This window comes from Neofelis nebulosa, chromosome 4, assembly GCF_028018385.1.
Source record: "Neofelis nebulosa isolate mNeoNeb1 chromosome 4, mNeoNeb1.pri, whole genome shotgun sequence".
Taxonomy (NCBI): domain Eukaryota; kingdom Metazoa; phylum Chordata; class Mammalia; order Carnivora; family Felidae; genus Neofelis; species Neofelis nebulosa.
This window is the reverse complement of record NC_080785.1, coordinates 93140069-93165196: the sequence shown is the minus strand read 5'-3', so window position 1 is coordinate 93165196 and position 25128 is coordinate 93140069. Positions and strand designations below refer to the sequence as shown.

General features: G+C 45.4%; 1 protein-coding gene across 2 annotated transcripts in view; it reads left to right on the top strand.

Annotated features, from left to right (window-relative positions):
* The window catches only part of LAMB4 (laminin subunit beta 4), a 107643-nt gene that overhangs the window by 17069 nt on the left and 65446 nt on the right, over positions 1-25128 (top strand). For both annotated transcript variants that reach the window (XM_058725388.1, XM_058725390.1), the window contains 11 exons: positions 991-1064; positions 2184-2372; positions 3595-3658; positions 3783-3997; positions 5072-5192; positions 6289-6477; positions 12227-12406; positions 14401-14510; positions 17126-17205; positions 17763-17913; positions 22928-23059. In XM_058725388.1, coding sequence (XP_058581371.1) covers positions 991-1064; positions 2184-2372; positions 3595-3658; positions 3783-3997; positions 5072-5192; positions 6289-6477; positions 12227-12406; positions 14401-14510; positions 17126-17205; positions 17763-17913; positions 22928-23059 — 1505 coding nt within the window. The remainder of the gene's footprint in view (positions 1-990; positions 1065-2183; positions 2373-3594; positions 3659-3782; positions 3998-5071; positions 5193-6288; positions 6478-12226; positions 12407-14400; positions 14511-17125; positions 17206-17762; positions 17914-22927; positions 23060-25128) is intronic.

Below are 25128 nucleotides of genomic sequence, written 5' to 3'. Positions count from 1 at the left end.
TCAAAAATAAATAAACATTTAAAAAAAATTAAAAAAAAAAACACGGCTAACCCACACTGAGATGTGACATCAGTATAAAACCATTCCAGGTTTCTAAGACTTACTTTGGAAAAAAAAAAAAAACAGGCATTGGTAGTAGCAAAATAAAACATTAGTAATTTTTTAAAATATTGAGTACATGTTGAAATGAGATGGTTTTTGGTATATGGGGTTAAAAATATTAAAAGTCGTTTCACCTGCTTGCTTTTATGTCTTTTAAATGTGGCTGCTAGGAAATTTGAAATGACACAGGTGGCTCGTATTCTGTTCCTATGGGACAGTGCCGCTCTAGAGCGATCGGGGCTTCCTCGTGTCCAGCTTGGAGCCGGTCTTGCACATCCAGGCTGGAGGTGAATGGCAGCTAACTCTCTCAGGATAGGACTTTCTTCTCCTCAGCCCCAGAGGAGCTGCAGATTCTCACTCCCAGGGGAATATTCCAGGCTGTGTCTTACGCTAAGTGACAATAGAACTAGTCCGAGTGGTTATCAAGCAGATGCTGGAAGAAAAGGATGCTTCGATGTTTACCATGCACCGGTTTCCCAGCACACCTTTACGCACGTGCACAGTCAGGTTGTTCAAGGAAATGTTCAAGTTCAAGGAAATGAGCTCCCTCCCCGCCAAGTGGTGGCACTTGCTGCTTAGGACCTATGGGAAATGGGCGAACTTCCTTGGTGGTAGGTAACACTGCCACACAGTGGCCGTGTGCACCGCCACCATAACATGCATGTGGGCACAGTCCGAGTAAAACCTGTACCGCTCTCAGATAGACCTTCTCCTGGGTGTGCAGTGTTCTGGGAAACCACTGTAAAAGACGAGGAAAGAGTGTTGATCCCCAGCCATGTAGTTTCACACGTTTTTATTTTTTACAGACAAGCCACAGTGAAGGATTAAATAGGGGTAAATAGGGGTCTCTCAAAATCACTGATTCCTTCTTTCTGGATTTTTCTTCAGGTCTTGATCATGTCAGCATCAGATTGGACCTAGAGGCGTTATTTCAGTTCAGCCACCTTATTCTGACTTTTAAGGTACAGATGTGTGGGCTTGTCACCCCTTTTATCTACCTACCAAGTGCTGGGCTTACCCGGGATTTCACTTCCTTGCTTCTGGGTAGAGCACAAAATCTCTACTCGAACTTTGTGCAGAATTTGACTCTTTGTTCCTGAGTGGAAAACAAAACAAGTAAAAACTCTACTGCTCATTAATTAATAACTTATATGGTTAACAGAAAAAGGAAGGAAGGAAGGAAGGAAGGAAGGAAGGAAGGAAGGAAGGAAGGAAGGAAAGAAGGAAGGAAGGAAATCTTACAAGATACAGCAAAGAGGAAAATTCCAAAGCCTAGGGTGAGAGGGACCACAAGAGCTAGAAAAATGATTTTCAGGAGAAAAAAAAAAAGCAGAAACTGGACATTATTTTGGGAACCATGGAAAGATTGTGATCAAAAGAGGCAGAAAAATGAAAGAGTCTTTACTAAGGATAGTTAGGTGCCAGAGAAATCCTGTGCTGTAGTTATTCTCAAATATTTCATCAAAATTCTAATTTTGTTGTCAGCCCGGAAGCTGAGTTACAGTAAAAAAATAAATAAAATGAAAAATGAAAAAAATCCCACAAGTCTTTGGCCTCAAAGAGCTCACAGTCTAGTCAAGGATACAAACATATATAGAAATTTAAAATCATAATACAAAATTGTCAGTGCGGGAACCGACATACAATCACAATGCTGATAGTTTCCTTGATGAGGCTAACACTGCTGTAAGAAATCAGAAAAAGCTTCACGGTAGATTCTGGAGGATGTGTAAGAGTTTGCCAGAGAAAAGGGTTCTTCTAGTCAAAGAAAACCACATACAAATTGCTGTAACATATCAGTTACACTGACTTTTTAAAAATTGATATGCTCTCCTTTGATGAATAATTCACACAGCCCATACACAGTTTTCAAATGGAACCAGATTCGAGGCAAAGTATGTGCTCGTGATTGCTCGCCCACCGACTGGAAAGAGATTTCTGTGTGTTCATTGCATAACGGATTTCAAGAGATACAAATAAAGTTTGAAAAACTGAGATTTGGGAATACAAATATTCAGTCTGCAGTGGATAATGAAATCTGCCTTTGCGAAGCATTACAAGTTTCCCTCCCGTTTTCCTAGACTTTTCGGCCTGCTGCAATGTTAGTCGAACGCTCCACAGACTATGGACACACCTGGAAAGTGCTCAAATATTTTGCAAAAGACTGTGCTGCTTCCTTTCCCAATATCACTTCTGGCCAGGCCCAGGGAGTGGGAGACCTTGTCTGTGACTCCAAATATTCGGATATTGAACCCTCATCTGGTGGAGAGGTAGCATTTCCTTTCTTGGATTTCTCAGATAGAGGTTACACCATTTTTTTTTTCTAATGCGGTTCATTTAAATGAAAACAATTTAGGTAGTGTTTACTGAAATATAACTTGAGTTCTGTTACTTTTGTTTTAGAGAAAGAGAGCGTGAGCAGGAGAAAGGGGTGGGGGGGGAGAGAAAGAGAGAGAGAGAGAGAGTGGGGAGAGAGAGAATTTCAAGCAGGCTCCACACTCAGCACAGAGTCCGACATGGGGCTCAATCCCACGACCCTGGGATCATGACCTGAGCCGAAGTCAAGAGTCAGACGCTCAACTGACTGAGCCACCCATGGGCCTCTAGCTGTTGGTTTTTAAAGCAAGAACGTGTTTAAATTGAAATGAGTCCTGAATTAATTTCAAACTCAGATAAATAGTAAGCATCTTACAAGCAATACTCCTGCATGAGAGATTACATCTCTCATTACATCACCTGCTGAGGGTGAGTGGGGACTAAGACCCAGCCTGGGCACTAGGACACAGGACACCCAGAGGGAGGAGCATCTGTTTCTAGCCCTTGCTACATAGCTGTGTTATCTCATGGCTGTGTGCCATAGCTGTGTTATCTCATGCTCTGTAAACCACCACCCAGGCGGGATCTGCCAGGACCTTCCTCTGAGCAAAGCGGGTGACATGCAGAAGGGCAGGGTAGGAGCGGGGTTGGGAGGTATGACTCTTATCAGGCAGAGTGAAAGGGTTGGTGGCAGAAGGTGTCTCTGGAATCCCTGGCCAGATCCAGTTGATGACCTACTGGATTGTGACCCCGTCCTTCCCTCCCAGCCCCAGTGCTATCACCTACATGGACCATGGGGGCATAAAGAACCAGAATGACTAAGACGTTTGATTCATTTCCACGTTGGCCCTTTTATTCACAAAAGAACCCAAATAATAATCTGTATCCTACGCCAGCTGGGAGGCAATGGCTCAGCCTTTTCGTGAGGTCAGGATCTCTTCTTTAAGAGTATACTCTTTAAGAGTTACTCTTTAAGAGTAACAGGGCGCCCAGGTGGCTCCGTTGGTCGAGCATTCAACTTTTGATTTCAGCTCAGGTCTTGATCACAGGGTCATGAGTTCGGGCCCTCTGTTGGGCTCCATGCTGGGTGTGAAGCCTACTTAAAAAAAAAAAAAGTATATTTCACAATGCTGTTTTGGGTGAAATGCTATACATTTACCTGCATTTGTTTTGCAGGTCGTTTTAAAGGTTTTGGATCCCAGGTTTGAAATAGAAAACCCCTACAGCCCCTACATCCAGGGTATGAGATACTCTCTATTCTTGCACAAATTCTTTTTCTAAAATTCTGTGTTGGGGGCATCCCTTTTCATTGCATGTCCATAGCCCATGAAGTGTGCTTTCCTTTGCTGTTATCATTTCTCCAGACCTTGTGACATTAACAAACCTGAGGATCAACTTCACCAAACTCCACACCCTGGGGGACACCTTGCTTGGAAGGAGGGAAAACGGTTCTCTGGATAACTACTACTACGCTCTGTCCAACATGGTGGTTGGGGGCAGCTGTTTTTGCCACGGCCACGCTAGCCAATGCATCCCCATGCAGAAAGTGCGGGGAGATGTTTTCAGCCCTCCTGGAATGGTAAGTCACTGATCGATCCCAGAGGGCAGCTGGCTCTCTTCCCTTTCCTTCGCAGCACTGGTGCCAAACGTGGATCAGAGCCTCTCCATGGGGATCCATAGTCGAAGTGACAGCTCTGTGTTGGGGCAGGGATCATTCAACCCGCAGTTCTGCGGGCTCCGCCCCAGATGACTCCATGAGCAGCATTTCTCATCTGTGAGCTCAGGGTAGCCCGTCGTGCTCCCTTCTTGTTTATTTGCTTTTTAGGGAATGGAGCTTTAGTGGTGAGGACCCTGTTTCGCGTGCATTCTCCCACAAAAAGTTCTCGAAGGTCTCTCGTGCGAGAGAGGGTGTACTCCACGCCGGGGTGTCCGAGGGATGCCTGCCGCTGTAGAAATTGTCACTCCAAGTAGCACTCTTGTGCCGGGAATGGCTGTTCCTGGTGTTGATCTCTTCCATCCCTGGGACGAGTCTTAAAAGAGCGATGCGGTGGAAGAAATGCCTGTTTGCGCAGAGTCCTGAGGGTGTGTCTACTACATAATTTTAAACTATGAGCCACAAGCAGACAAGGCTGGATGCCGAAACTCTGCACCTTCCCTGTCAGCCAGCTCCTATTTCCCTGGAAGTACAAGTTTCTGTCTTTGAACTTGGGTATACAGTGCATTTTGTGGACAAACCGAGAGAATCATACGCTTTGCTCCAGGTTCTTTCTGTTTTCTAATTCCCTCTTTCCCTTAACCACCCTTCCCCCCCCTTCTCTCTCTCTCTCTCTCTCTCTCTCTCTCTCTCTCTCTCTCTCTCCCCCTCCCTCCCTCCCTCCCTCCCTCCCTCCCCCTCCCTGTCTTTCCCTCTCTCTGCCCCCCGATCCTGTCTCTCATTGTGTGTTGCCCTGAAACTAGAATTCAGAAATGCCAAAAAAAATGTAGATGGTTCCCGAACATCTTAAACTTTTTCCAAACGTGGAAGTTGGTTAAGCAGATAATAGAAGGTAGACAAGGAAAAGCTAAGACCCGAAGAGGCATCTGGCGTGGTATTGCCTTTTCCACCTTGAGAACCCCAGTCCTCAGAGTAAAGCCCTCTTTTCACACCACGCAGGTTCACGGCCGGTGTGTCTGTCAGCACAATACAGATGGCCCGAACTGTGAGAGGTGCAAGCGCTTCTTCCAGGACGTTCCGTGGAGGCCGGCAGCAGGCCTCCAGGACAGCGTGTGCAGAGGTATGTGGGGAAGGTTCTCAGCCTGTGTCCTTAAGCTCGAACAACATCGAGTTCATTTCAGTGGAGCTGTGGGCATCAGAGGCCGCAAACTTGTGGCTCCCAGCTCCAATCGTGGGATATCCTAATGTGTCCCATTACCTCCCATAGAAGAATACCAACTTCTCAGACCCTCACACCACAAAAGGCACGTTAATTCACAAAACGAAACCATCCGCGTGTTGTGTGGTCCCTTCCCTGAGGAGGGGCAGAGCCAGGTAACGGCAACATCAGTGGGGACTAGATTTGGTACAGAGATCCCTACCCTTTTCCTGAAGAATCACCCATTCCATGAACGGAGCCTTAAACACATGTCAGAGGATAGGAGAGGTGAGGACTGGGACAAACTTTGACAGGCTATTGTAGCTTTTATAAAATATTTAGGCTAATAAGGTAGAGGGTTCTTTGGCAATGCGTTTGCTGCCTCTGAATTTTGAGGAAAGTCCATACAAACTTGTTACTCAGCTTCTTTTCCCAGACTGGGGGAATATGGGATTGGGGCAGTGAGAGGTGAGTGGAAGAGGTCTCTAAAAAACATCCCACCCAGGGGAGTCCCAGTGTGCGAGACCCAGCAAAACAGAGCCTAAGATTTTGCTGTTTACAGGGAAACCCCAACAAGGCACACAGCACAGACTTCACCACCAAGGCAAACAATAAAGTTCTCCAAGCAATAAAGCTGCACTCTAGGGCTCCCAGATCACCCAAATGATTTACTTTTGTTTACCTGATTGTAAAAAATATAGATAGATAGATAGATAGATAGATAGATAGATAGATAGATGTGAGCAGAATCAGAGTACTATCAGTGTGTGTGTGTGTGTGTGTGTATTCTGTGTGTGTATATATATATATATATATATATATATACACACACACATATATATACACAGAATAAGAGTACTAGAAAGATCCTTCGAAAGCACCTGCTTTAATCCTCATGTACTTGGTATATTTCTAACAAGTCGGCGGAGCACTGAGGCTGCAGTGATTTGTGCCCAAACAGCTGCCTGGTGGTCCCCCAGACCTTGGCCAGTCTCTCCTAACCCCTCTCCTTCCTCAGCTTGTCGCTGCAACGGCCACTCGGACCGCTGTCACTTCGACATGACCGTGTACCTGGAGAGCGGCGGCCGCAGCGGGGGTGTGTGCGAGGACTGCCAACACCACACGGAGGGACAGCACTGTGACCGCTGCAGACCCCTCTTCTACAGGGACCCGCTCAGGGCCATGTCCGATCCTTACGCGTGCATCCGTGAGTCCCCGGCCTCTGGCCTGTCTCTTCCACACGTGTGAGGCCGACGGAGAGGTCTCGCTTGGGCTGCAGGCACCTCCCGCCCCCACTCGGTTTAGCAGCATTTAGGGGCCTGGGGGGGGGGGGGCAGTCTGAAAAGGCACTCGGTTCTGAGAGCTTTCCTTTCTCACGACAGGTTGGGCCAAATAATCCGGGTCCATCCCGCAGCCCCGTGTGGGTGGCCGACACTGGTGAATCAGGAAACTATTCCGGATTCAGCCAGCGGAGGGGGGGGGGGGTGGTTCAGGAGGTGCTGCAGACACCTGAGTGTCCTGTGGGTCCCCTGGGGGAAGTAGCTGAGCATGGGAGACCCGACTCACTCTGGCCCGCTCCACTTCGGATGTTTCAACTTTGCCACGGTGCCAAAGCAATGGGCATTTAGTAGAAACCTGCTTAGAATTTTGAACTCGGATCTTTTCCCAGGCCAACCCATACGCAGATGATCCTCTTTCCCAATGCTGGGCCAGGTAGCTAGGGACAGTTCCCAGTCAGACCCCTGGTCAGGAGCCTCAGCAACCCATACGCTTGCAACCATTCTGGGGGCGCCTGGGTGGCTCAGTTGGTTAAGCTTCCAACTTCCGCTCAGGTCGTGATCTCGCAGGGTTCGTGGCTTCAAGCCCCGCATCGGGCTCTGTGCTGACAGCTCAGGACCTGGAACGTGCTTCAAAGTCTGTGTCTCCCTCTCTCTCTGCCCCTCCCCCACTCATACTCTGTCTCTCTCTCTCTCTCTCAAAAATAAACATTTGGGGAAAAAAATCACTTAAAAAAACCAACCATTCTGGGCCCACACAACAAGTTTTCACTATCAGTGCAGTATTCAGGAAATTACACGAGACATTCAACACTTTACTGTAAGACAGGCTGTGTGTAGGAAGATTTTGCCCAACTGTCAGCCAGCGTAAGTGTTGTCAGCGAGATTAAGGTAGCCGAGGCTGAGCTGTGATGTTCGGTAGGTTAGATGTATTAAGTATATTTTTGACTTAGGAAATTATCAGCTTCCGATGGGTTTATCAGAGTCTCGCCTTAAGGAGAAGGTCTGTAGTGAAATGGGCTACATTTGACCAGCTGTAGACAATTCATCTTTGCTGAGAAGACACATAAGCTAACGATTACCATCTTTGTTTTAATCTTTAAAAATCTTTCTTCTTGTCTTTAATCTCAGCTGTTGAAAATGGAATGTTTTGTGCATATAAAAATAACAGAGAATACTGTAATAATATGCCCACCAGCAATTGTGTCAAAATGTAATGTCTTACCCCAGGGCAACTTCAGGACCTTAATAACACATGATGGCAATACAGGTGACTCAGGTACCCCACTGTTACCTTCCTTTCTGGGGATAAACTCTCATATAACTGGCAATTACCAGTACAGTGCTGGCTTTTACACTTTTACATGTTCTTGTCTACAAACAACGTATGTTGGCATGTTTTCAAGCTTTACATAGATGATACTACGCTGTATGTATCCTTGATTATTTCACCCAACGTTGTTTTTGAGATTTGTCCATACCAGGTAGCTCTAATTCTCCAATTTTAAGATCTATGTGTAATGTCTGTATAGAACTCTTTCTTCCTATAGATATGACAGAATCTATTTGGCCATTTTTCTTTTGATCCCCCCCAAAGCATTCTTGTATGTGTGGCCTTGTGCAAGTGCACAAAACCTCTCCCTAAGAGTCCTACCAAGAAGTGGGACTAATGGATCATGGGGTATGAACTTCTTCTAGGTGATTAGATGGTACCACATTGTTCCCTAAGTGGGGGTACCAGTTAGCACCCACACCAGCAGTGGTTGAGTACTCTCATTGCTCTATACCCTGGCCAGCACTTGGTTTTTTCACACTTCGATTTTTGCTGATGAAAACCTGTCTCATCATTATTTAAAATTGAATTTCCCTGGAGGAATGAGACCAGAGTGAGGCAAGGGAATGACCCAGATCCCAACATTTCAGGTAGCACACTCTCTCAGAGTGATGTAAGTGCGAGGTTATCACCTGCCATTTGCATTAACCAGACAGGGAGCACCTCCTTAAATTTTGGCCCTAGGCATCTTGCTGGTCTCAACTCTGGTCCCAGCACTACTGTGGATTATCTCATAGATAAACTTGATTTCAAGTACTGAGCACGGGTAACTACTGGATGTAAGATCTCACTCTACTTGCAGACTGACAAGCAGCTTGTTATTGTTTCGTGGATGCTGGCAGAAGACACGAAACTCCCCGGTTAGAGACAAAGGACTTTAGTACTCATGGCACAGGAAGTAACAAGATGTTTATATTAGTGTGTGTTCCCATGTCTCCAAGCCCTTAGTCCCATGGGGCATCTCAAAGGATGCCAGGTGGATCCCACATACAAATGAGTCTGTGTCACAGCCCAGGGACACAGCGCTTGGAGCATTCATTGCTTTTACAGCAAGGAGAAGCGTGCTTGTTCTTTGTCCAGGGGAAGACGTGACCTCATCCCTGAAAGTAGCTTGCTGACAACGCAACCTTGGGAAAGGGCTGGGTGAAGAGCCATCTTGCATTGCCGGGACACTGAGTAAAAATTGCGCGGGTACCCAAGACCCATGGAATGTTGCCTCTCCCCATACCCAGAAATCCTGCTTCTTACTCTCTGTCACCAGTCTATTATTATATGGGGGGGGGGGGGGTTTGCTATAAAACTACAACTTCCAACTTTATGCGATCATCATACTTAAAATGAAGTCCTATACAGAAGTAATTCAGTAGCCACCAGAATGTATACAACATCCTAGATTTCAAACTTTAAATCCTCACAGCGTAGAAAAGGCATAAATGAAGTTTTTGTTCAGATTGCGGAGTGGGCGCCTGACAACATAAAAGTTTACCTTTTGTGATCTGTTTAAAATTTAGACAAAGAACTGAATGCTCAGAAAAAAACAATTTCTTTAAATCAGTGTCCTAAGTGTCCTACTTTGTCACCAGAATCTATATTCCGCCCCCCCACACACACACACATACCTTTTATTAATGTTTTAAACGCTATGCATTTATAAAAGAAAAAGGAATTGCTCTCTGAGGTGGAATCAGGGGAAAATATAATGTTCCGAAGGTTATCTAACCTAGGAATCTGGAAAGAGACTGCAAGTAACCAAGTCAGATATTCACATTAACCAACGTCTTGTTCCTTAAGAACCACTTAGTATCCGGGTGCCTGGGTGGCTCAGTTGGTTAAGTGTCTGACTCTTGGTTTCAACTCGGGTCAAGATCTCGTGGTTTGTGGGTTCAAGCCCCACATCGGGCTCTGTGCTGGCCGTGCAGAGCCTGCTTGGGATTCTCTCTCTCCCTCTCTCTCTGCCCCTCCTGCTCGCTCGCTCTCTCGAAATAAATGAATAAACTTTAAAAAAAAAAAAAAAGAGCCACTTGATGGCACTTCTAAAGGAAACTGAGTCAAGAAAACTGGTACCCAGATGTAAAATTAAGAGGCTATTCTATATATACAAGGAGGTTTTTTTTTTAAAGTAAAGACAAATGAGCCTGTAAAAACAATCTTCAAGAGACTCCCCAGTTTCCCTAAACGCATGTTTGTGTGTGTGGAAGTCTGTGTATACAAATGGCATTTATTAAGACTGACTAGCAGTCTCCTATAAATTTTCTCTAAATTGTCCTCGTTTGCGCCTAAATATTTACATGATCAGATTCCAGGCATAGGGGTTGACTAATCTTAAGTCTGCTGTGATTAAAACACAGCCAAATGTGATACAGGGGAAAAACAACAACAACAACAACAACAAAAAAGATTTGGTAGATTCAACTGCCGATAATAAGAGTTTGCTGGAGTTAAGTTGTGTGATGCCAAGAAGTTTTATTGGACTTCTAAGGCCATGACTTAGGGTTATTTCAAAGTAAAATTACTACCCATTCACCCACATCCCTTCCCTAAAGGCTACTTCAGTGCGTAATTAAATTATACTCTGGAACTCAGGGCTGACCCTTTGGAGTGTCTTTCAGATAAAGTTGACATTTTTCCTTTTGGCTACTTCTAAAATGACTCCAGCTTGTTCCTTCCTTTCTAGAAGCAACTGTATTTAATTAGAAGAAAATTCTGGTTTTTCCAAACTAAGCCAGACCGAATGCTGTTTTTCCATAATAAGATTTCATTACCAGTCACAATCCAATAACAATTGAAAATCGAAAGATTCTGTCAGACAACCGAGTGTTTGCTTCAATAAACCAAACAACTGGTGGGAGTAGGTTTTTTCCATCAAACTCTCTAACCTGAACGGTTGTTATATAAACCTACATAACATGGCTTTAGATATGAGGAGTTTGTTTTTATGAATCCAAAGTAAACAGGTATAAATGCGAACATAACTATTTCTTAGAATCAGGATATTCTTTTTTGAGAGAGAGAGGGAGCATGAGCAGGGGAGGGGCAAAGGGAGGGAGAGAGAGAATCCCAAGCTGACAGCGCAGAGCCCGATGTGGGGCTGGAACTCACAAACCGTGTGATCATGACCTGAGCCAAAATCAAGGGTCAGACGCTTAACCAACTGAGCCACCCAAGCGCCCGAGGATAGTCATTTTTTAATCTTTATTTATTGCATTCCTTAAAAGTGGCGTCCCTTGGAAACACAGCACCAAGTGGTCATCTGATGTCCACCAACAGACCTGTCCTCTCTACCAGAGCCGCAGTAGTCAATACTACTGCCCCAGCCTCTCCCGGGTACCACCCCTCAACACTGAGGGGCGTTGGGCCCCTCGAACTATCAGAGAGTTCTTCCTTGTATCACATCAAGCTCTGCCTTTGATAACTTCTCCCCTCTGGAATTATTCACAGCATCAGCATCCCTTTTCATATTTGACTCCTTTCTTGAGTTATTCCAGTTTCTGCTGAAAAGAAAAAGGGTGGCCGGTGCTTCTGCTGCTCCTTGGCTACAGGTGATCGTTTATCTCATTTTGCAGAATCTCTTCATCCAAGCTTTTGCCCTGCCAGCAGATTTCCAAAAAGAAAACAGTGGTATAAGCCTTTCTTGCTCTTCTTCCCCTTTCTTTCTTATACATGCTCCTTCCATGAAGAACTAAAGAATGATCACACTTATCTTTATTTTTCTGTGAGGGGGGGGAAGGGCAGACATACTTTCTTAACCACATTTCGGAGTTTTGATAGACATGTGATTTTTTTTCTCTGTCTCACATCTGTATTTGTATATTTCATTACAGCACCCCACTCCTACTTGCCTCTAGACATTATTCTCACCTTTGGAGTCTTATTTTCTTTCTTTAATCTTTTATTGAAGTGAAATGGACATAACATAAAACTGACCATTTTGCGATGAACAGTTTCCTACCACAAAGCTGTGCGATCAGCACCTCTACCTAGCTCTAAAACATTTTCATCACCCCCCAAATTAATCTATTCTTCACACGCAGTTTTCCTAATAGCAGTCTTCCTCTGATCCTCTTACTTTAGAATCACTTAAAAGTCTCTCTCTCTCTCCCCCTTCCTCCCTCCTCTCTCTCGATAGATAGATAGATAATAGATAGATACAGATGGAATTGTGCAACATTTTCCAAGGCCGGAGATCTGGGAGACATTTCTAAACAGTCCTCGCCCACTGGTCTAGTTGTTTAAACATATTTAATTATTTAAACAAAATAAAGTACTATAGCATGAGTTAACGGCTATGTTTATATCTCAGGTTTCCCACAATTTGCAATTAAGATAATGCATGTCTGTGTCCCCAGCTTGTGAATGTGACCCGGACGGGACCTTATCGGGTGGCATTTGTGTGAGCCACTCTGATCCTGCTTTGGGGTCTGTGGCCGGCCAGTGCTTGTGCAAGGAGAACGTGGAAGGAGCCAAGTGTGACCAGTGCAAGCCCAACCACCACGGACTGAGCGCGGCTGACCCCCTGGGCTGTCAGCGTAAGTCGGCAGCGGCCGGACGGCCAGCCCGAATGCATTTTAAAGCTTGGGGCCCTCAATTTCGGTCATTGTAAATACCCAAGAGTATTGCCGGCCTCTGGGTTTTTAAAGGTGATTCAAGACCTTCCGCAGATTTTAGTTAAATTAATGGAGACTTTTTTTTCTTGGCGATTAGCTGAGTTTATCATAAGGAACCAGCAGGGGGCGCTCACATTTCCCCGCTGCAGCAAACATGAGAAAATGCCAAGAAATTTAATGCCGAGTTGCAAAACCTTTCTAAAAATGGTCTCGACTTGGACTCCCTTATACAAATTCGTGAAGTTACATTACGCATTTATGCATAGATTGATAACTTCTTAAGTAGATTTCAAGGGGTGGTTTCTTTTCTTTTTCCTTTTTTTTTTTTTTTCAATTACTTTTCTCCTTTGTTCTCACACCTCTCCTAAATTGGTCCTATGTTCTCTGACAAAGAGAAGAACAAAATTAAAGAGCCAAGGGAGGGGTTGTGAGGAAACAAAGAAATTCAGAGTTTTCTGGGGCCAAATGGGAGACCTTTGCTTCTAGGATCATAAAAACTCTTAGCTGCCTGGGGTCTCATAGAACTGTAGATTCCTCAGGGAATCCGGGTAAATAATTTCCCTCTGTCATGCTCTGTGTTCTTGCCCATATAAGGAACTGTGGATTGTTTGCATGTTTAGAGAGAAGCATGCTGAATCCTTCCTTCTCCTGGAATTTAATGGCAACATTAAATCCCAGGACAATGGATCATATAGTCAGACCAATTCTCATCACACCTCTCAGTACTCCAAGTGTTTCCCCTGGGTCAGCCCTGACCTGATGTCCTCCTAGAATAGGCCAAATATTGTTTTCTGTTTTCTTTTCTTTTCTAATAGCTTTAGTAAGGTATAATTCACATGTCATACAATTCACCCTTTGAAGTACAAGTCCGTGACTTCTAGCATATTCAGAGTTGTGTGACTATCACTACAATCAATTTGAGGACATTTTCATTACCCCCAAAAGAAACCCTGTACCCTACTTCTGGCTATATACCCAAAAGATTGGAAACAGGGGCTTGAAGAGGGATTTGTACACCCATGTTCATAGCAACATCATTCACAGTATCCCCAAAGTGGAAGCGACCCACATGTCCATCCATGGATGAATGGGCAAACAAAATGTGGTACATACGTGGGGGAGGAAGGAGTTGGAAGAGATGGTGTTTAATGGGCACAGAGTTTCAGTTTTGCAAGATGAAGAGTCCTGGAGATTGGTTGCACAACTGTGGGGCTGTATTTAAAACCGTCGGTGTTATGTTAAATGTATTTTACCATGAGAAAAAAAAAGCAACCCCCTGGCCTTTAGCTCCCACCTCCCTAACCCCTCTTAGGCAAGCACTAACCTACTTTCTGTCTCTCTAGATTTACCCCTTGTGGATATTTTGTACAAATGAGATCATCCACTATGTGGTCTTTTGTGACTGGCTTCTTTCACTAGCATGAGGTTTTCAAGGTGCATCCATGTTGCAGTATGTGTCAGTATTTTATTCCTTTTTTATGGGTGAATAATATTCCATTGTGTGGCTACTCCACATCGAATGCGTCCATTCATCAGCTGACAGACATTTGGGTTGTTTCCATGAACACTGGTTTGTCCCACAGGGGAAATGTGTATGTTGCTCTGGGAGCGTAATTTCTTCACAGGACTCAGGACTCAGGATAACTCGGGATAATGGTGCCAGATGCTCCAGCCTACATGACTTCTACTTCTACTCTCTAATTACCATCCAGTAGCACCGCATGAGGGCTCTGGAAATGTCTGGCACTAGATTTCCCACACAGAGTTGTATGCCATACAAGAACCGTGAGGCCAGGCAGACGATAGACTTGGCAGGGCTGGATGTCGGGTGTTCTTGTGGCCACGCGTTTTGCTCAGCGTGAGCTATTAAGGACAAGGGTGGGGAAATAGAATAATTGTGTTTGCTCTGCTTGCAGCCTGCAACTGTAACCCTCTTGGGAGTCTGCCTCTCTCAGCCTGTGATGTGGAGACTGGCCAATGTGCATGCCAGTCATTTGCCACCGGACCACACTGTGAAGAGTGCACTGTATGTATTTGCGTAGGATTTCCCTTTCATGTGGTCGTGTAGATTTCTGCCGCCATTGCCCGGAGGACACTTGGTCTCGTTAATTTCTTTCCTTGTGCGGATGTATTTCGGTCCTCCCCGGTAAAAGTATTTACAGGACAGAAATCAGCAAACACTAACCCTTCTACAGAGAGCTAGCTGGTTGTTAAACATTTACCAGCACACCGACTTTTCCCAGATTGCGCCAAATGGACCCAGGCACTGATGTCAGAAGTTTTATCCACTGTTCTCCCCAACGTACCAAGCAGTAGAATATGACAATTTATCTGCTCCCTTTTTTCAGCCCACCAGATTGTGGAGCCTTTTCTTCTGTCTCTTGCGTATAGTCTCTTTATCACCCCTACCACCCTTTGCCTAGAAATATTTTGGACGAGCTCATTTAAAAAAAAAACAAAAAACAAAAAAACAAACCCGCAGGTTTAAATGGACTGTAGATTCCTGTGGGAAATAAACTCCTGGATTGTTCTAGACTCCAAACATGTGAGCATGTATGTCTAAAATTAGTAAACTAAAGCCTTTTTTACGCCATAAGAAATGTGTCATGCAGTTAGGGAGTCCAAATCCAACTTTTCCCTTTGTTCTCCAATCCTGGCAGCCCACCATGACATTTTAGAAAGAAAAAACCCCAAACTCAACCTAGTAAAAGAACAGTGACCTTGATGTGTCTGAACAAATGTAGCTGCTAAATAAGAAACATATGCCTATTACAACATCGTTCTGTGCTAATATTTTAAGTCATTTTACTGGAAATATATGAGGCCGGGGCACAGGAGGATGGGGAAAGAAGGCGAGAAGGTACCTTGAAGAGGGAACTCTGGGAGACGGGGCAGGTAACCTGGACATGTTATGGAGGAAAGTGAGCCACGCCAGCTCCACGGCTGTGTGTGGGCAACACGAAGGATGCCGGGCTGGTTGGCAGGATTGACGAAGATGCCGCGTCAGATGATTCTGGAGAGACCTTAGACTCAGGCTGACTTTGTTGGTTCGCAGTTTGACAGCCACTGTATATATAGGTCACTGGATTGTGTTTGCAGGAGGAAAATCCCTGAGCAGGGGCCACAGTGGTGGAGGGGGTGGGGGGAGGGGCGGGGCAGAAGAGGGTTGCCCATTGTGGCTGCACCCACATGTCCACCAGGTACCCCACCTCGTCCTCCGTCCGGCGGTGCCCCAGATCTGCTCTGAGCCCCATGTGCCAGCACCCCTGGCCTAGAGGGAGTTTTCACAACCACATCCTTGGCGAAGTCTGTCGTTGCACATTGTTTCTGCCCAGACTGAAGTTGGGTTTCAAGAAAGATACCAAAAGTCTTTTGCTGTGTTTTGTAACAAATTCTGTCAGGCTTTAATGTTTAAAATCAATCTTTCTGAGTAAAATCAGGCGGAAAGTTCTATCAAGATAACAACAACAACAACAACAAAAATAGAGACATAACAAACCCGTTTCAAATGAGAGTGCCGTGCCTATTAAGACCTTGATTTTGTCTGAGCATGTTAAATTGAGGTTTGAAAGGGAAGTCGTTTTTGGAGCGTTTTATAGTAAATGTTATCAGATTTAAGAAATAGTTGTTTGTATCTCCCCAGCTGCTTATATCAAATAAAGGTCAAGATGTTGCAATGAAGAAAAGTCTTGAACAAAACGGACTCTCTCCTGCAGAGTTTGTTATGACAAAACAGCTTACTTACAAACATAAGAGCCTGCTAAACTGTGATATGCAAATAAGATCTCAAAATCAACTTGAATTTTTTTTTTACCCCCAAACATTTTAAGACTGAGGAAGTAAAACCCCCTTAAAAACCCCTTGGGATTTTTGTGGTGAGAGAATCTACTGGCTTTACAAAAGCAGTTGCAAATAGGCTAGTTGAAGACCTTCTCCCCAGACTGGCCTTAAATAACTCACCGTGAGGCTAAATTGGTGTGGTCAGAGGAACTGTGTAGTTTTCACCATATTTTTTAAAAATTTATTTTGAGAGAGACCGTGAGTGAACGAGTGCTGGGAAGGGGCAGAGAGAGGGAAAGAATCCCAAGCAGACTGCACTGTCAGCACAGAGCCCAGTGCGGCCCTTGAACTCCCGAACTGTGAGATCATGACCTGAACTAAAATCAAGAGTCGGACACTTAACCAACTGGATCCATCCAGGCCCCCCTGCATTTTTTTTTTTTTTTAAAGAGAGAGCAAGTAGGGGAGATGGGCAGAAGGAGAGAGAATCTTAAGCAGCCTCCACACTCAGGGCAGAGCCTGACACAGGGCTCGATTCCATAACCCTGGGATCATAACCTGAGCCAAGATCAAGAGTCAGACGCTCAACCGACTTAACCACCCAGGTGCCCCCACTGCATTTTTGCTTGGAATAGTATTCAGGCAACCTGCCTGTCCCCTTCATTCCAAGTCCCAGGAATAGGAGAGATGTGTCCTCCAAGGTCATTACCAAGTACACAGGCAGGAAAGGTGACTGTGTGATTGCCCAGGCTGTGTGGCTATTTGACGTGTGTCGACTGAACTGTACTGATTTTAATATTTACCCTTCAGAGCAGTACGTATCTTCATAGCTGGATTTAGCTGAGCATTTTCTCTTTATAGGTTGGATACTGGGGACTGGAAAATCAGCTCCATGGATGTTCTCCCTGTGATTGTGACATTGGAGGTGCTTATTCCAACGTGTAAGTCACTAAATGAATGACACAGTTCTGTGGCTATAGTCTCCACTCACGTTTCCACATTTTATTCTGACCGGCTTCTAGTCATCGGTGATGGACTTTATTCCATGACAAGCAAAGGGTGTTGAAAAGCAATGATCCTGAGACATTAACTACAGCCCAAATGATTTATTTTGCTCGAAATATTTCCAAGGAAGAGATCAACAGTCCCATTGCTTAGGTAACCCACAGGTGGTGGGATAGATGCCGTGTGTGACTTGACCTGCCTAAAACACCAACTTTTTGCCACCCTATAAGGAGAGGTCCTATATACTCCTTTTTGCAGCGTTTAGAGCAGAATCAGAGGAAAGAGGTGGCTACTTGGGTTCCATGGATCTGGATTTGCTTTTCAAGACCAGACATGTAGAGCCCATGGCCTCCTAACATCCTCCTCAAGACCATTGATTGATCGATTCAAGGAGCGGGTCCAAACTCAGAAGGAATTTAGCTCAGCACCTCCATGCCTCCGTTTTATCCCTCCCCGCTCTCCATCTGTGCATGATGGGTTTGTTTCTCCCCAGGTGCTCCCCCAAGGATGGCCAGTGTGAATGCCGCCCGCACATCACTGGCCGCAGCTGCACTGAATCAGCCCCCGGCTACTTCTTTGCTCCTTTGAATTTCTATCTCTATGAGGCAGAGGAAGCCACCCCTCTCCAAGGACTTGCACCTTTGGTTCGTATTTCATTTGGTCTCCTTCCAGACTTGATTTGATGGGGCGGCGGTAAATACATATAGCACACCCTTGAGATCATGGATAAGGTACCTGGAAAAGAATGGTTTGGCCACCCGTGCCAATCAGAACAGAGTTTACTTAGCATGGAACTGAAGGTTATAGAAACTCTGGAGGCCAGAGCCTGCATTTTACGTGATCTTTATATTACAAGTCTAGCGCAGAGCCTGGCACGTAAGTGGGAATTGGTTGAGGCTGTGGTCAAATGGACCTGACTTTTGCTCTTTCAATGTGGCTGTCTGCTAACACGTGTTCATTGAGTATCTACTTCTCTGCCTTCCCCACGACACTATAAACCACAAGATGGACAGATAGATGTGTATGCCGTTCACCACTGTTGCCCTAGCATCCGCCACAGTGTCTGAGCCACAGCGGGAACCTCACAGACCTCTGCTAATGATGAGCAAATAAGGTTCAAAACGGAAGTATACGATGTCCTCCTGAAGCTGATCATAGACTAGTCGTTCTCACTGATGTTCACTGGTGTGGGTGAGGGCAATTGTCACTCGGTGCCCTACTTCATTCCCTCCAAGTCAGGGTCCTGTGGGATATTTTCCCTAAAAACGTATTTCTTTAAAGCCTTGTTAGAGGAGCAGACACACACGTGTGGAACGATTAGAGAAGTTAGACTCCCATGACACTCTCAAGCATGTGACCCCAGCCACAGGCAGGAATGTGGCAGGGGAAAAGGGGATGTGCGGTGAAAGTCTTCAAGAGAGAAGGCATGTAAAAGTCGGTTCTGAAGACAGGGTTTGGATAGAAAACGGGAACTCGTCCAGGTTCCAGCAACTAAGTCGTTTCCTGAGATCTTTTCTTTATCTGGACACCATTGATGGGAGGGATGAAAATGCCCCTTAGGAGGCTTGGAATGTTCTCTTCTGCTGACTGGAATCGGGGGGAGGGGCGGGAGGCTTTCACTGTCCCTACTTAAACTTACAACCATGGTGGGTGGGATCAAAATGAAACTTTCTATGTCTGCATTCTTCTTCATGATTTTTAATTTTGTACCTTTATGATGGTGACTTAAGAAAACACTTTGGTAAGATAATATTGGTATTTATATTTAGGCTGTAACTATCGTAAAATAATAGAAGATATGTATTGGTCCCTACCCCTGGTTCCTGGTAAAGAGCTCCTAAATCCTTTGGAATTTTCTGGTGGATAAGGATGTCTTTTGTCCTAATTGTGTGACTTGATGGGCTTCTAGATGGGGCCTGGCCTGGTCACCAGAAAGACCAAGCTTTGATTAGAAGCTTAGAATTTTCCATCCTCCCCACCCCATTCTCTGTGAAGGGAAGGGGAACTAGAGATTGAGTTAATGAATGACCATGCCTATATGATAAAGACTCCATAAAAATCTCCAACATATAGGGTTCAGAGAGCTTCCAGGTTGGTGAACACATCCATGTGCGAGGAGGGTGGTGCACCCCAACTCCAGGGGCCAGAAGCTCCTGATAGAGAACCCTCCCAGTCATAACTCTTCATCTGGTAGTTTGTATCCTTTATAGAATTCTTTATTATATAATAAACCACCAAACATAAGTGTTTCCCTGAGTTTTGTTCTAGCAAATTATCGAGCCCAAGGAAGGGGTCATGGGAATCCCAGTTTATAGCTGGTTGGTCAGAAGTACTGGGAACAACCTGGATTTTCCATTGGCATCTGAAGGTGGGGTTGCGGGGACAGTCTGGTGGGACTGAGCTCTCAACCTGTGGCATCTGACACAAAGTCCAGGGAGATGGTGTCGGGACTGAATTAAATTACAGGACACTCAGCTGGTGTCTGAGACTTGGCGAGCATGGGAATAAACCACACACTGGTGTCCAAAGTGTTGTGAGCATAGTAACAGTGTGACAGTAGAGGGGCCACACGAGAGTGTCTTTCCTATACAGCTCTAAATATAATTGTTCCCACTATTTTAGGTAAGAAAACACAAAGCAGCTGTAATATCTAGAGTAGACGGACTGATCCTTAACGTATATTCCCTGTGCGCCATGCCGTAGCTGCTGAGAAGCAGTTAAGGAGAATGTGCTAATGTGCTAATACAGCTCCAAACCATGAGTGTAGTCCGACGTGAAGCCTTACTCCTCTCTCCATGGTTTAAAGATCAAGGACAGAGAATGGGCTTAAAGGGCCAGGAAAATTGTGCAGAGGATCAGAAAGTAGTATCTATGACAATTCAAGCTGGGACTGATGTTGTGTTTAAAATACAGCACGAATAATTTCCTCTCCACTAAAAAGATGATCCTTAATTGTAGTAGGAAGAGTTTAAGCTAGACCCTCTTTGTGCATTCATTCAACAAATATGTATTGTGTGCTTACTATGCTCTTGCTTTTGATATTAATAAAACTTCCAGGGCCACCTGACAGGCTCAGTCAGTGGAGCATGAGACTCTTGATCTCAGGGTCAGGAGTTCGAGTCCCATGTTGGGAGTAGAGGTCACTTAAAAGAAGAAAAAAAACAACTTCCACTTAGAGCTCTGTCCTTTGCACTTTATATACTTTACCTCATTTGACTTCCCGAACAACCTATCACCTTTAATTTCCAGATTAGGGAGACATTAGAGAAGTTACCTAACTTGCCCAAAGTCACACAGCTGGTGGGCAGTGGACCCTGGATTGAAACCCGGGTGCATCTGGTTCCAAAGCTCTTGCTCTTAACCCATCAATAGGTGCCACCCACATGCATAACGTTGAGCTCCAGGCTAAGGGCAGCATAGAAAGCAATTAGTCACGGTCTCTGCCCTCCAGGAATTTTTAGCTATAGCTAATGCACTTACATAGATACCTCAGGATGGGGGCAGAGACATATGACAAGAAGGGTCCATATGTGCCGTGTGTTAAGATTTCAGAGCCAAAAGTGATACTTTATGAACAGGCTTAAGGCACAGAATAATGTGGCCTGAGACTTGAAAGCAATAAGCGTTCCAGTTGGTGGCCTCAGTGAGAAGACAGTCCAGCCAGGAAAAGTTATAAATCATGGCTCAGAGGGGAGACAGGGTAGGTATATTCCCAGGTAGAACAGGAAGTTTATATAGGGAAGAAGTATTGGAAAAGAACAATAGATCCTCCTATTAAAGAGCCTATATTTTACTTTTTGGGCAATGAGAACTCGCTGACGCTTTCTGAGCCAGAGACTGACCTGACGAAGACTGTCCTCAGTGTTCCTGTAAGTGCGGTCTAGTCGCAGGGAGGTCTGGGATGGAGGGAGAGCTTTCTGCTGTAGTCCTGGCAGGCATAAGGAAGGAATAAGGAAAAAGTTAAGAGGTAGCAGAGAGAGGAGAAGGTATGGAGATGATGTGAACAAAAAGGATGTGAACCCAAGACCATGACTTAGGAGTAACTCTTTGAATACTCAAATCGGAGAATGAAGAAAAAGGACGGTTAACTTTCTTGGCGGGTCTTCAAAAGATGTGTGTGGGTATGTGTGTATCTTAATTTTTTCAGGCTGCTGTAACAAAAGCACCACGGACTAGGTGGCTTATAAACAACGTAAATTTATTTCTCACAGTCCTAGAAGCCAGGAAGTCCAAAATCAAGGCACCAGCAGATTCATGTCTGGAGAAAGCCTGCTTCCTGGTTCGTAGATGGCCGTCTTCTCACTGAGTCCTCACACGGCAGAGGGGCAAAGGAGCTCTTTCATAAGGACACTGATCCCATTCCTGGGGTGTGCTCTCATGACCCAATCACCCCGGAAAGGCCCCACCTTTAATCACCACCACTGTGGGAATTAGCCTTCTCTATGTGGATTTTGCAGGGACACAAACATTCGGTCTATGGCAACATCCTTGCTACTCACATGTGGTCTATGGACCAGCAAGACTGCATCACCTATGAGTTCACTGGACTTAAAGAGTCTCAGGTCCTGCCCCAGACCTACTGAATCAAGTCTACGTGTTAACAGGATCCCTCAGTGATTCATAGGCAACTTGGGAAGCACTGGTTTGTTTTCTTATAGAAACTACCTGTGGTCACAAAACTTAACATTGATTGGATTTAGCATAGTGTGGAATTTGATACAGTGTAGTATAAAGCTAATTCCATAATAGGCTTTCTGCATAAAATCAATAAAATGGTTTCTAATTTTGTGTTGGACGCATGGACATAATCCAGCGTGGCCTGTCTGAGGTTCCTCATCGCAGAGGTCAGGCAGCTGGACAGAGAGTGTGGCTGAGAATCACTAAAATAAGCGAGTTCCTGAAGCGGGCCTCCGCTGACCCGAGGGCTGCATGCTCTTGACGAACAAGTAGGGCACCTGTGAAATGAAAAACTCTTGTTTGTAAAACCAATAACGAAACATCAACCAAGGAAACACCCACGTCCAGAGGACCGCGAAAATCTGGAAATGAGCAATTGGCGATTCCGACTGGGTCCCCGTTGAGGGGGATGGTATGAAAGGGAAGCCCGTGAGACCAGGATTTTAAGGAAATGGGAGCCACAGGAATGCAATTCCTCTGCTTCATTTGGGAGGTGGCTCTCCTGGTATAACCTCTCACGGGACCCTGCGAGGTCAAATCCCACAAACTGTGAGAACTGCCAGGAATTGACCTCGAGAGTGTCCACAATGACAATAGCTACTGAAACTGCATCTCTACACCATGTCTGCTGTTGATTTTCTACAACTTTCTTCTTGAGATCTCACGTTAAAACATAGCATCTGCACTTTTTTTTTTTTTAACACCACGAAACTAGGAGATAAGCATAAATGTTTTCCCAGGTTCGAATGTCACCAGCACAGCATCGTTCAAAAAGAAAACCCGAGACGTCATAGGACTACCAAAATTTTCTCATTTTCACGGAGAAAGAGGAATTATAAAGTGCTTCACGACTCCTTCCTGAGGCTATGAAATGAAGATCGTGATTACCTTTTAAGTTATCAGATAACCCGAAACGCTTGCACTGTGGTAGAATTGGAACTTCTGTGGGTTACTGACGCTGTAATTTCTTTTCTTTTTAAGATAGCAGCAACAGCTTTGCCTACGTGTGATGTGTACTTCCAGCAACAAGGGAGTGATTTCATAGTTGACAACGGCACGATAATACTGAAGAGAAATCAGAAGCAGAGTGTACATGCTGACGAGCAAAGTGAGGTAAACCACTTCTCCATGGCCGTCGTCTGTCCTGCCTGAAACAAACAATCCGGTAATGTGCTCAGAACCGTGTGGGGCCCTTGTGAGTACTCAGTCCCTGTAAGCTGCCAGTGTCCTCGAGGATGGGATGGAGGAAAGGAGGGCACAAGCTCAAAGTAATTAGAGCTTCTGGGCAGAATCCCAGTAGCTTTCTTTGTTTCAAGACAGAAGTTTCTGGAAGGCTGGATTCTGGAGTCAGAGTCAGGTATTGCAAATTCACAAGTTTTTGTCATTTTAGGGACATAAGGAGAGCTGAGGAACGGCTCTCCCCCTAGTTGGAAGGAAGAAGACATGCTGATATCCCTGGGGGTGGTGCATGGCGTCGCCATGTCTAGAATCTGAGACAGTGGAAGCTGGTCAGTGCTAGTGTGGGTGCAGGATGATGCCACCTCCACGGGACCCTGCTCCAATGGCTTCAGAAGGCCAGAGGAGACCTGAGGACCTTGTAGCCAGCCAACTATATTAGTTTGGATAATAGTCATCCAACTCTATTAGTCAAAGTTGGGGATGCCTTGGGTCCATTCCTTCCTTCATTCAGTACCCTGGGATCTTCACTGAGTTTCCCACATGCGTATGCATGAAGGGGCATGCTGGAAAGCCAATGAAATCAGGGCTCACAAACCCTGAGTCAGTTCCTTAAACATAAGAGACCTCCTTGAGTGAATGAAACGGTTGAATCAATGGCAACAAGAATATGTCAGCACGAATGAAGTCTGCCCTTAAGATCGTTGTTGTGGAAATGAGCCATGTACACAAACCACTAATGGTGGCTGGGTGGGGTAAGTATCATAGAAGAGGTACACATGACACGGACTTCAGATTCAGGAGAACTACCTCTAGGTGAGAGAATCAGAGAAGGCTTCCTGGCTGGTGTTCCTCGTCCCCAGGTCCATGCACACCAGTCATGGCGGCCTTGCTCTTTCATCCGCCTGTTCCTGTGCCCACACCATATGCCCAGGAAGCCTTCTCTGACTCTCTGGGCTTCTCATTGTAAGTCCATCTGAAAGATAAGAGTGGGAAATGAGTCACTACTCCCATCTCCTGGCTCTCTATAAACAGATAAGCGAACCTGAAATTTTACTGTGCGGAAGCACTGACTAGAGGGATCATTTAGAAAGCAGGTTCCAGGTTCTTACCCTCAAGATCCAAATCAGAGAGTCTGGGACTGGTCAAGAAATCTGCATGTTTGCCACGCACCCCAAAGTGATTCTGATACAGGTGGCCCATGACTGTTCTTTGAGAAACACAGCTCTAAATATCCACAAACTACTCTCCTGACTCTTGTCTGAAATGACCACCTCTGTACTATTTCTTGATTTGTAAAACTTCTACTCATCCCTTACAACCCAATGCAGATTTATCTTCCTACTCCAACATCTGGACATAGTTCGTTGTTTCCATCTCTGGGGTCACACAGATCTGTAATCTTCAAACTGGGGGTCCTGCCTGTTAGTAAGTAGGTTATGAAATCAATTGGCTGGGCCCAGCTTAGTACAACAGAGGAATACAAAACAAGGGCATATTTTCTTGGTGAAAACTTTGTTTCGGTTTGTATAAATGTGTATGGGTTCCCTGGAAACAGACATTGCAACAGAGATGTGGGTGCATGTGCCTTACGGAGGGGAAGGAACACTCATCAGGAGAAGTCTGTAGGGGAGGGAGGGCAGGAGGCTCGGGAGGGGAAAGTGAGGCAAGGATGAAGTCTGGGATAGATGTAGCCTTGGCCTGATCCCTTGCGAAGGTTGGAAGCATAAATGGCACAACAGAATTGTCCCCCATTGAGGGTCAAGGGCAGGCCTGTTATGTCCATCAGCCTGTCATGGTTGTGGGCTCCCAGGGCAGATGCTGGCAAGCTCCCAGGTGAGGTGACTCCGATCCAAGGGCAGTTCTCAAGAGAGGGGAGCTGTGTCACAGCAGCTGGTGGCTGGAGAGTGTGGCCCAGCCGAGGGGACCCGGCAGCGCACTCACAGCGAGGGCTGGCGTCTGCTCTTTGCATGCTCAGCCCCACATGCCGGGCCCTTTGTTCAAAA